This window comes from Daucus carota, chromosome 6 (assembly GCF_001625215.2).
Source record: "Daucus carota subsp. sativus chromosome 6, DH1 v3.0, whole genome shotgun sequence".
Taxonomy (NCBI): Eukaryota; Viridiplantae; Streptophyta; class Magnoliopsida; order Apiales; family Apiaceae; genus Daucus; species Daucus carota.
In genome coordinates, this window is record NC_030386.2 from 12,016,869 (window position 1) to 12,029,925 (window position 13,057).

The window sequence follows — 13,057 nt, forward strand, 5'->3', positions numbered from 1 at the left end:
AAGAATTATAAATTTTAATTTTTCGTCGTAATTTAACCGTCGTAAGTTAACATATCTGCCTAAATAAAGACAAAAAATAAATGAAAATAAAGTATTTTCTTTTCCGTCGTAAATACGCCGTCGTAAGTTAACATATCTACCTAATTAAAGACAAAAAATAAATGAAAATAAAATGAATTTTGTTTCCGTCGTAATATAACCGTCGTAAGTTTACCTAACGCATTAACTCCCACCTTCCCACATTGAAAACAAACGGCAGGATATTCATTTTTAAACAGAACTTACGACGGATACGATAATTCCGTCGTAAGTTACCATATATCCCTCAGAAGCTACAGCCTCTTTCTCCCCAACATCATTTCTATATGCTCCTAACCAAAACCAAAAAATACGCTCCTGATCGAATAAATGTGATATAGCAAATTACACTCAACACTTGCATCAATCGTTCTTCTAAGTATTTATTTTCTATCTTTCCAATTAAATTGTAGAAATTTTGATCTTCCATATTTTATTTAGATTAATATAATTTTTCAATATTTGTATGTGGGCTTGTGTGCATATTTATAATTGAAATTTTGTTATTTATTATTCATAGATGTCTCCGGATCGTAGTTGGATCACTAAGCGAATAAAACCCGGTGGATATGGTTTTACGGATGAATATAATGAGGGGGTTAAATATTTTTTGGCATTTGCGCGAAGTAATTCTAGTAAGCCGAATGATCCGAATCTTTTGATTAATTGTCCTTGCAATACATGTCGGAATGCATTATACCAACTCATTCCCGATGTCGAGTTCCATTTATTTGCAACCGGTTTTCTTGAGAGTTATACTATATGGAGCTTTCACGGTGAAGCTAGTGCATCAAGAAATGAACAAATGGATGATCGGGAAGATGTGTTTGACGAGTATGAAATGTTTATGGATGCTATTGGTGGGGGTGCATTTGGAGCGGAAAATAGTAGCCACGAGGACCCGAATGAGCAAGCATCAACCTTTTTAGATAACGTGAATAAAGTTGGTGAGCCAATATACCCGGGCAATCTCAAATATTCTCAATTGAAGTTTGTTACGAAATTACTCCATTGGAAGAATCGCAACAAATGTAGTGATAAAGCTTTTGATGAGTTGCTCCTTTTGCTTGGAGATGTGTTCCCGGATAAACATAAGCTTCCTCTCAACTATTATGCTGTTAAGAAGATGGTTAAACGGTTGAGTTTGGGATATGAAAAAATATATGCATGCGAGAATGATTGTATGTTGTTCTATGGCGGTGATAAAGATCTAAGAAATTGCAAGTATTGTAAATTGAGTCGATATAAAGCTACAACAAATGCTGGGAATAATACTGTTCCAAGAAAGGTTTTGAGACATTTCAAAATCACTGACCGTTTGCAGCGTTTGTACATGTCTACCCGCACGGCTGCACATATGAAGTATCACAAGAACAGAATTGTGACTGAAGGGGTTCTCACTCATCCTGCAGATGGAGAAGAATGGAAAGAGTTCGATAAGAATTATCCTGATTTTTCAGTAGAGATTCGTAATGTCAGACTTGGCCTTGCAACCGATGGATTTCCCCCGTACAGCAATGCTACCTCTACTGTTTACTCAGTATGGCCTGTTGTGCTACTTGTGTACAACCTTCCACACACTATGGTTACAAAGGATCCATATATGTTTATGACACTGCTGGTACCCGGGCCGAATGATCCAGGAAAGAATTTGAATGTTTATCTCAGGCCTCTAATTGATGAGTTGATCACTTTATGGAATGTTGGTGTGGAGACATTTGATGCTTCTGTGAAGACTAATTTTATGATGCGAGCAGCCCTATTATGGACTATAAGTGACTTTCCTGGGTTGGGAATGGTTAGTGGATGGTCAACTCACGGGAAAATGGCTTGTCATGTGTGTATGGGTGGAGTTAAAGCTAAACAACTGCCACACAGTAGGAAGTCAAGTTTTTATGGGTTGCATAAGGGGTTTTTAGATAAACGACGAAAAAATCGGATGAAAGGTTGTGTTATTCGCAACAAACTTGATAGTATAACTTTTCCACAACCTGGGAAACCACATTCCAAGGAAAGGGCAATTGGCTTTGGAGATTGGCATAATTGGACGCATGTCACTTGCTTTTTTGACTTGCCATATTGGGATTCCTTGCGTCTTCGTCATTGCATTGATGTCATGCACACGGAGAAAAATGTATTTGATAACATTTTTCACACTATTCTCGATAGCGTAAAAACAAAGGATACCATAAGATCGAGAAAGGACTTGGAAGCAATGGGCATCATTCAAGAGTTATGGCTTAATGGTACACGCAAGCCAAAAGCTAGATATAGCCTAACCCGGGATCAGTTGAAATTGCTATGTAATTGGGTTCATCGAGTGAAACTTCCGGATGGTTGTTCATCAAACTTGAAGAGGTGTTGTAAGAGATCCCAGTTAAAATTTCAAGGCATGAAGTCACATGATTGTCATGTATTTATGCAGAAGTTATTGCCTTCTGCTTTTCGTGAACTTCTTCCAGATGATGTGCATAAAGTACTGTGTGACCTATCCAATTTTTTCAAAGACTTATGCTCAACTACACTTCTTGCATCAGATTTGAAACAAATGGATAAAAACATAGCTGGGATTGTTTGTACTTTGGAGACTATATTCCCTCCGGCTCTTTTTGATCCGATGGAGCATCTTCTTGTTCATTTGCCGGAGGAGTGCAGACTAGGTGGCCCTGTCCCAGAAAGATGGATGTATCATGTTGAAAGACTACAAGGCAGAATGAAACATAAAGTAGGGAACAAAGCACGTGTTGAAGGATCCATTGCAGAAAAATACGTATATGAGGAGTTAACACATTTCTGTTCCATGTACTTTGAGTCTGAAGTTGATACAGTGCACAACATGCTAGGTCGTAATATGGTTCATGATATTTCAAGGGATCCAGAAAAACTTGTGGCATTCACATATCCGGTAGAGCCGTTAGGAGCATGTACTGGTTATCATTTAGATCTGAATTCATTGAGTACTGAAGCATATTACATCCTCACTAACATGCAAGAAGTGGCACCTTATATTCTGTAAGCATCTAAACTTTTCATTACTAACCAGCACCATTTAATTTTGTGCACTAACATGTATTGATAACTTTTCAGTATGTTCGAAGCAGAGATTCGCAACCATACTCCACACGTATTGAGTGATAGTGAGAAGGATACAATGATGAAGGATAATTTTGCAAAGTGGTTGCAAGTCAAGGTATTTTACTTAAAGTTCACATTATCATATGTTTGACATTATCATATTATCATATGTTTGAAAAGACTATTTCATTTCAGGCACAACACAACAACAAACAGTTGCAATATTTGTTGGGAGGCCCAGCTTCTTATGTGATTTCTTATAAAAGATGTAGGGTGAATGGGTATTCATTCAACTTAGGAAAATCAAGTTCGGGGATACTTGTCAAGGGAAGTTGTTACGGTGATAGTGGAAGCAATTATTATGGAAGTTTGCTGGAAATTCTGAAAATAACATATGGTGGTGGAAATCAAGTGTTTCTAATGAAATGTCATTGGTATGACCATGTTAGGGGCGTGAAGAAAGACAAAAATGGAGTGCTTTTAATTGATCTCAATTCAAAACTGAAAGGAGATGATGTTTACATTCTAGCAAGTCAAGCCACTCAAGTGTACTATGCTCCTAGTGTAAAGAATCCAAATAGTAATATTCATACAATAATCACATGTAGACCTCAAGTGTTAAGTGGAAGAGCTATTGATGCTAACATGGAACCCCTTCAAGAAGATGTGTCAAATACCACACCCATAGAATTTTCTTCAAGGTCGTTATTTGTCGACTTCTCCATTTATGAAATGGAAGATGAACAAGAGCAACAAAATGAAGTGGAAAGTGAAGAAGATGAAGAAAATGAAATGGAGGCGGGGGAGGATCACGAGGAGGAGGATGACGAAGAAGAAGAAGAAGAAGAAGAAGATGGTTATGATAGCATCGAAGTGGATAGTGGAGAAGAATATTGATTGATGTTGTGATTCTAGCCAATTTTCTATTTTAGTTGAATTAAAATGATTTTCCGGGTAATTTTAGCTACTTTAACTAGTGTTTTTTCACAATCCCATGGTTTTAGCCGATTCCATGGTTTTGAAATCTTAAATGCTATATATGTTGTGTTGGTGCAAGAATATTGCTTGATGTTGTGATTCTAGCCAATTTTCTATTTTAGTTGAATTGAAATGATTTTCTGGGTAATTTTAGCTACTTTAATTAGTGTTTTTTCACAATCCCATGGTTTTAGCCGATTCCATGGTTTTGGAATCTTACTAATGCTAACTATTTTATGTTGTTGCAAGAATATTGCTTGATGTTGTGATTCTAGCCAATTTTCTATTTTAGTTGAATTAAAATGATTTTTCGGATAATTTTAACTACTTTAATTAGTGTTTTTTCACAATTGCATGGTTTTAGCCGATTCCATGGTTTCGGATTCTTACTAATGCTAAATATGTTGTGTTGGTGCAAGAATATTGATTGATGTTGTGATTCTAGCCAATTTTCTATTTTAGTTGAATTAAAATGATTTTCCGGGTAATTTTAGCTACTTTAGTTAGTGTTTTTTCACAATCCCATGGTTTTAGCCGATTCCATGGTTTTGAAACCTTACTAATGCTAAATATGTTGTGTTGGTGCAAGAATATTGATTGATGTGGTGTTTCTAGCCAATTTTCTATTTTAGTTGAATTAAAATGATTTTCCGGGTAATTTTAGCTATTTTCATTAGTGTTTTTTCACAATTCCATGGTTTTAGCCGATTCCATGGTTTTGGAATCTTACTAATGCTAAATGTGTTGTGTCGGTGCAAGAATATTGATTGATGTTGTGATTCTAGCCAATTTTCTATTTTAGTTAAATTAAAATGATTTTCCGGGTAATTTTAGCTACTTTAATTAGTGTTTTTTCACAATTCCATGGTTTTAGCCGATTCCATGGTTTTGGAATCTTACTAATGCTAAATGTGTTGTGTTGGTGTAAGAATATTGATTGATGTTGTGATTCTATCCAATTTTCTATTTTAGTTGAATTAAAATGATTTTCAGGGTAATTTTAGCTACTTTAATTAGTGTTTTTTCACAATCCCATGGTTTTAGCCGATTCTATGGTTTTGAAATCTTAAATGCTATATATGTTGTGTTGGTGCAAGAATATTGCTTGATGTTGTGATTCTAGCCAATTTTCTATTTTAGTTGAATTGAAATGATTTTCCGGGTAATTTTAGCTACTTTAATTAGTGTTTTTTCACAATCCCATGGTTTTAGCCGATTCCATGGTTTTGAAATCTTACTAATGCTAACTATGTTATGTTTTTGCAAGAATATTGCTTGATGTTGTGATTCTAGCCAATTTTCTATTTTAGTTGAATTAAAATGATTTTTCGGATAATTTTAACTACTTTAATTAGTGTTTTTTCACAATTGCATGGTTTTAGCCGATTCCATGGTTTCGGATTCTTACTAATGCTAAATATGTTGTGTTGGTGCAAGAATATTGATTGATGTTGTGATTCTAGCCAATTTTCTATTTTAGTTGAATTAAAATGATTTTCCGGGTAATTTTAGCTATTTTCATTAGTGTTTTTTCACAATCCCATGGTTTTAGCCGATTCCATGGTTTTGGAATCTTACTAATGCTAAATGTGTTGTGTCGGTGCAAGAATATTGATTGATGTTGTGATTCTAGCCAATTTTCTATTTTAGTTAAATTAAAATGATTTTCCGGGTAATTTTAGCTACTTTAATTAGTGTTTTTTCACAATTCCATGGTTTTAGCCGATTCCATGGTTTTGGAATCTTACTAATGCTAAATGTGTTGTGTTGGTGTAAGAATATTGATTGATGTTGTGATTCTATCCAATTTTCTATTTTAGTTGAATTAAAATGATTTTCAGGGTAATTTTAGCTACTTTAATTAGTGTTTTTTCACAATCCCATGGTTTTAGCCGATTCTATGGTTTTGAAATCTTAAATGCTATATATGTTGTGTTGGTGCAAGAATATTGCTTGATGTTGTGATTCTAGCCAATTTTCTATTTTAGTTGAATTGAAATGATTTTCCGGGTAATTTTAGCTACTTTAATTAGTGTTTTTTCACAATCCCATGGTTTTAGCCGATTCCATGGTTTTGAAATCTTACTAATGCTAACTATGTTATGTTTTTGCAAGAATATTGCTTGATGTTGTGATTCTAGCCAATTTTCTATTTTAGTTGAATTAAAATGATTTTTCGGATAATTTTAACTACTTTAGTTAGTGTTTTTTCACAATCCCATGGTTTTAGCCGATTCCATGGTTTTGAAATCTTACTAATGTTAAATATGTTGTGTTGGTGCAAGAATATTGATTGATGTGGTGTTTCTAGCCAATTTTCTATTTTAGTTGAATTAAAATGATTTTCCGGGTAATTTTAGCTGTTTTAATTAGTGTTTTTTCACAATTCCATGGTTTTAGCCGATTCCATTGTTTTGGAATCTTAATAATGCTAAATGTGTTGTGTTGGTGCAAGAATATTGATTGATGTTGTGATTCTAGCCAATTTTCTATTTTAGTTGAATTAAAATGATTTTCAGGGTAATTTTAGCTACTTTAATTAGTGTTTTTTCACAATCCCATGGTTTTAGCCGATTCTATGGTTTTGAAATCTTAAATGCTATATATGTTGTGTTGGTGCAAGAATATTGCTTGATGTTGTGATTCTAGCCAATTTTCTATTTTAGTTGAATTGAAATGATTTTCCGGGTAATTTTAGCTACTTTAATTAGTGTTTTTTCACAATCCCATGGTTTTAGCCGATTCCATGGTTTCGGATTCTTACTAATGCTAAATATGTTGTGTTGGTGCAAGAATATTGATTGATGTTGTGATTCTAGCCAATTTTCTATTTTAGTTGAATTAAAATGATTTTCCGGGTAATTTTAGCTACTTTAGTTAGTGTTTTTTCACAATCCCATGGTTTTAGCCGATTCCATGGTTTTGAAATCTTACTAATGCTAAATATGTTGTGTTGGTGCAAGAATATTGATTGATGTGGTGTTTCTAGCCAATTTTCTATTTTAGTTGAATTAAAATGATTTTCCGGGTAATTTTAGCTGTTTTAATTAGTGTTTTTTCACAATTCCATGGTTTTAGCCGATTCCATTGTTTTGGAATCTTAATAATGCTAAATGTGTTGTGTTGGTGCAAGAATATTGATTGATGTTGTGATTCTAGCCAATTTTCTATTTTAGTTGAATTAAAATGATTTTCAGGGTAATTTTAGCTACTTTAATTAGTGTTTTTTCACAATCCCATGGTTTTAGCCGATTCCATGGTTTTGAAATCTTAAATGCTATATATGTTGTGTTGGTGCAAGAATATTGCTTGATGTTGTGATTCTAGCCAATTTTCTATTTTAGTTGAATTGAAATAATTTTCCGGGTAATTTTAGCTACTTTAATTAGTGTTTTTTCACAATCCCATGGTTTTAGCCGATTCCATGGTTTTGAAATCTTACTAATGCTAACTATGTTATGTTTTTGCAAGAATATTGCTTGATGTTGTGATTCTAGCCAATTTTCTATTTTAGTTGAATTAAAATGATTTTTCGGATAATTTTAACTACTTTAATTAGTGTTTTTTCACAATTGCATGGTTTTAGCCGATTCCATGGTTTCGGATTCTTACTAATGCTAAATATGTTGTGTTGGTGCAAGAATATTGATTGATGTTGTGATTCTAGCCAATTTTCTATTTTAGTTGAATTAAAATGATTTTCCGGGTAATTTTAGCTACTTTAGTTAGTGTTTTTCACAATCCCATGGTTTTAGCCGATTCCATGATTTTGAAATCTTACTAATGCTAAATATGTTGTGTTGGTGCAAGAATATTGATTGATGTGGTGTTTCTAGCCAATTTTCTATTTTAGTTAAATTAAAATGATTTTCCGGGTAATTTTAGCTACTTTAATTAGTGTTTTTTCACAATTCCATGGTTTTAGCCGATTCCATGGTTTTGGAATCTTACTAATGCTAAATGTGTTGTGTTGGTGTAAGAATATTGATTGATGTTGTGATTCTATCCAATTTTCTATTTTAGTTGAATTAAAATGATTTTCAGGGTAATTTTAGCTACTTTAATTAGTGTTTTTTCACAATCCCATGGTTTTAGCCGATTCCATGGTTTTGAAATCTTAAATGCTATATATGTTGTGTTGGTGCAAGAATATTGCTTGATCTTGTGATTCTAGCCAATTTTCTATTTTAGTTGAATTGAAATGATTTTCCGGGTAATTTTAGCTACTTTAATTAGTGTTTTTTCACAATCCCATGGTTTTAGCCGATTCCATGGTTTTGAAATCTTACTAATGCTAACTATGTTATGTTTTTGCAAGAATATTGCTTGATTTTGTGATTCTAGCCAATTTTCTATTTTGGTTGAATTAAAATGATTTTTCGGATAATTTTAACTACTTTAATTAGTGTTTTTTCACAATTGCATGGTTTTAGCCGATTCCATGGTTTCGGATTCTTACTAATGCTAAATATGTTGTGTTGGTGCAAGAATATTGATTGATGTTGTGATTCTAGCCAATTTTCTATTTTAGTTGAATTAAAATGATTTTCCGGGTAATTTTAGCTACTTTAGTTAGTGTTTTTTCACAATCCCATGGTTTTAGCCGATTCCATGGTTTTGAAATCTTACTAATGCTAAATATGTTGTGTTGGTGCAAGAATATTGATTGATGTGGTGTTTCTAGCCAATTTTCTATTTTAGTTGAATTAAAATGATTTTCCGGGTAATTTTAGCTGTTTTAATTAGTGTTTTTTCACAATTCCATGGTTTTAGCCGATTCCATTGGTTTGGAATCTTAATAATGCTAAATGTGTTGTGTTGGTGCAAGAATATTGATTGATGTTGTGATTCTAGCCAATTTTCTATTTTAGTTAAATTAAAATGATTTTCCGGGTAATTTTAGCTACTTTAATTAGTGTTTTTTCACAATTCCATGGTTTTAGCCGATTCCATGGTTTTGGAATCTTACTAATGCTAAATGTGTTGTGTTGGTGTAAGAATATTGATTGATGTTGTGATTCTATCCAATTTTCTATTTTAGTTGAATTAAAATGATTTTCAGGGTAATTTTAGCTACTTTAATTTGTGTTTTTTCACAATCCCATGGTTTTAGCCGATTCCATGGTTTTGAAATCTTAAATGCTATATATGTTGTGTTGGTGCAAGAATATTGCTTGATGTTGTGATTCTAGCCAATTTTCTATTTTAGTTGAATTGAAATGATTTTCCGGGTAATTTTAGCTACTTTAATTAGTGTTTTTTCACAATCCCATGGTTTTAGCCGATTCCATGGTTTTGAAATCTTACTAATGCTAACTATGTTATGTTTTTGCAAGAATATTGCTTGATGTTGTGATTCTAGCCAATTTTCTATTTTAGTTGAATTAAAATGATTTTTCGGATAATTTTAACTACTTTAATTAGTGTTTTTTCACAATTGCATGGTTTTAGCCGATTCCATGGTTTCGGATTCTTACTAATGCTAAATATGTTGTGTTGGTGCAAGAATATTGATTGATGTTGTGATTCTAGCCAATTTTCTATTTTAGTTAAATTAAAATGATTTTCCGGGTAATTTTAGCTACTTTAATTAGTGTTTTTTCACAATTCCATGGTTTTAGCCGATTCCATGGTTTTGGAATCTTACTAATGCTAAATGTGTTGTGTTGGTGTAAGAATATTGATTGATGTTGTGATTCTATCCAATTTTCTATTTTAGTTGAATTAAAATGATTTTCAGGGTAATTTTAGCTACTTTAATTTGTGTTTTTTCACAATCCCATGGTTTTAGCCGATTCCATGGTTTTGAAATCTTAAATGCTATATATGTTGTGTTGGTGCAAGAATATTGCTTGATGTTGTGATTCTAGCCAATTTTCTATTTTAGTTGAATTGAAATGATTTTCCGGGTAATTTTAGCTACTTTAATTAGTGTTTTTTCACAATCCCATGGTTTTAGCCGATTCCATGGTTTTGAAATCTTACTAATGCTAACTATGTTATGTTTTTGCAAGAATATTGCTTGATGTTGTGATTCTAGCCAATTTTCTATTTTAGTTGAATTAAAATGATTTTCCGGGTAATTTTAGCTACTTTAGTTAGTGTTTTTTCACAATCCCATGGTTTTAGCCGATTCCATGGTTTTGAAATCTTACTAATGCTAAATATGTTGTGTTGGTGCAAGAATATTGATTGATGTGGTGTTTCTAGCCAATTTTCTATTTTAGTTGAATTAAAATGATTTTCCGGGTAATTTTAGCTGTTTTAATTAGTGTTTTTTCACAATTCCATGGTTTTAGCCGATTCCATTGGTTTGGAATCTTAATAATGCTAAATGTGTTGTGTTGGTGCAAGAATATTGATTGATGTTGTGATTCTAGCCAATTTTCTATTTTAGTTAAATTAAAATGATTTTCCGGGTAATTTTAGCTACTTTAATTAGTGTTTTTTCACAATTCCATGGTTTTAGCCGATTCCATGGTTTTGGAATCTTACTAATGCTAAATGTGTTGTGTTGGTGTAAGAATATTGATTGATGTTGTGATTCTATCCAATTTTCTATTTTAGTTGAATTAAAATGATTTTCAGGGTAATTTTAGCTACTTTAATTTGTGTTTTTTCACAATCCCATGGTTTTAGCCGATTCCATGGTTTTGAAATCTTAAATGCTATATATGTTGTGTTGGTGCAAGAATATTGCTTGATGTTGTGATTCTAGCCAATTTTCTATTTTAGTTGAATTGAAATGATTTTCCGGGTAATTTTAGCTACTTTAATTAGTGTTTTTTCACAATCCCATGGTTTTAGCCGATTCCATGGTTTTGAAATCTTACTAATGCTAACTATGTTATGTTTTTGCAAGAATATTGCTTGATGTTGTGATTCTAGCCAATTTTCTATTTTAGTTGAATTAAAATGATTTTTCGGATAATTTTAACTACTTTAATTAGTGTTTTTTCACAATTGCATGGTTTTAGCCGATTCCATGGTTTCGGATTCTTACTAATGCTAAATATGTTGTGTTGGTGCAAGAATATTGATTGATGTTGTGATTCTAGCCAATTTTCTATTTTAGTTAAATTAAAATGATTTTCCGGGTAATTTTAGCTACTTTAATTAGTGTTTTTTCACAATTCCATGGTTTTAGCCGATTCCATGGTTTTGGAATCTTACTAATGCTAAATGTGTTGTGTTGGTGTAAGAATATTGATTGATGTTGTGATTCTATCCAATTTTCTATTTTAGTTGAATTAAAATGATTTTCAGGGTAATTTTAGCTACTTTAATTTGTGTTTTTTCACAATCCCATGGTTTTAGCCGATTCCATGGTTTTGAAATCTTAAATGCTATATATGTTGTGTTGGTGCAAGAATATTGCTTGATGTTGTGATTCTAGCCAATTTTCTATTTTAGTTGAATTGAAATGATTTTCCGGGTAATTTTAGCTACTTTAATTAGTGTTTTTTCACAATCCCATGGTTTTAGCCGATTCCATGGTTTTGAAATCTTACTAATGCTAACTATGTTATGTTTTTGCAAGAATATTGCTTGATGTTGTGATTCTAGCCAATTTTCTATTTTAGTTGAATTAAAATGATTTTTCGGATAATTTTAACTACTTTAATTAGTGTTTTTTCACAATTGCATGGTTTTAGCCGATTCCATGGTTTCGGATTCTTACTAATGCTAAATATGTTGTGTTGGTGCAAGAATATTGATTGATGTTGTGATTCTAGCCAATTTTCTATTTTAGTTGAATTAAAATGATTTTCCGGGTAATTTTAGCTACTTTAGTTAGTGTTTTTTCACAATCCCATGGTTTTAGCCGATTCCATGATTTTGAAATCTTACTAATGCTAAATATGTTGTGTTGGTGCAAGAATATTGATTGATGTGGTGTTTCTAGCCAATTTTCTATTTTAGTTGAATTAAAATGATTTTCCGGGTAATTTTAGCTACTTTAATTAGTGTTTTTTCACAATTCCATGGTTTTAGCCGATTCCATGGTTTTGGAATCTTACTAATGCTAAATGTGTTGTGTTGGTGCAAGAATATTGATTGATGTTGTGATTCTAGCCAATTTTCTATTTTAGTTGAATTAAAATGATTTTCCGGGTAATTTTAGCTACTTTAATTAGTGTTTTTTCACAATTCCATGGTTTTAGCCGATTCCATGGTTTTGGAATCTTACTAATGCTAAATGTGTTGTGTTGGTGTAAGAATATTGATTGATGTTGTGATTCTATCCAATTTTCTATTTTAGTTGAATTAAAACGATTTTCAGGGTAATTTTAGCTACTTTAATTAGTGTTTTTTCACAATCCCATGGTTTTAGCCGATTCCATGGTTTTGAAATCTTAAATGCTATATATGTTGTGTTGGTGCAAGAATATTGATTGATGTTGTGATTCTAGCCAATTTTCTATTTTAGTTGAATTGAAATGATTTTCCGGGTAATTTTAGCTACTTTAATTAGTGTTTTTTCAGAATCCCATGGTTTTAGCCGATTCCATGGTTTTGAAATCTTACTAATGCTAACTATGTTATGTTTTTGCAAGAATATTGCTTGATGTTGTGATTCTAGCCAATTTTCTATTTTAGTTGAATTAAAAAGATTTTTCGGATAATTTTAACTACTTTAATTAGTGTTTTTTCACAATTGCATGGTTTTAGCCGATTCCATGGTTTCGGATTCTTACTAATGCTAAATATGTTGTGTTGGTGCAAGAATATTGATTGATGTTGTGATTCTAGCCAATTTTCTATTTTAGTTGAATTAAAATGATTTTCCGGGTAATTTTAGCTACTTTAGTTAGTGTTTTTTCACAATCCCATGGTTTTAGCCGATTTCATGATTTTGAAATCTTACTAATGCTAAATATGTTGTGTTGGTGCAAGAATATTGATTGATGTGGTGTTTCTAGCC

The 13,057-nt window shown here is 32.2% G+C and overlaps 1 protein-coding gene across 1 annotated transcript; it reads left to right on the forward strand.

Annotated features, from left to right (window-relative positions):
- The first annotated feature begins 598 nt into the window (after positions 1–598).
- On the forward strand, positions 599–4,050 carry LOC108225870 (uncharacterized). The gene is made up of 3 exons (XM_064080056.1): positions 599–3,090; positions 3,166–3,268; positions 3,349–4,050. The coding sequence occupies exons 1-3, from the start codon at positions 599–601 to the stop codon at positions 4,048–4,050; spliced, it is 3,297 nt and encodes a 1,098-aa protein (XP_063936126.1).
- Positions 4,051–13,057: the final 9,007 nt, after the last annotated feature.

What these genes read in the sequence shown, in the direction of transcription:
- LOC108225870 (XM_064080056.1), top strand. Translation starts at nt 599, where the DNA reads ATGTCTCCGGATCGTAGTTGGATCACTAAGCGAATAAAACCCGGTGGA. An exon ending in GAAGTGGCACCTTATATTCT is followed by an intron (nt 3,091 to 3,165) that starts GTAAGCATCTAA and finishes ATAACTTTTCAG; the next exon opens with TATGTTCGAAGCAGAGATTC. An exon ending in CAAAGTGGTTGCAAGTCAAG is followed by an intron (nt 3,269 to 3,348) that starts GTATTTTACTTA and finishes ATTTCATTTCAG; the next exon opens with GCACAACACAACAACAAACA.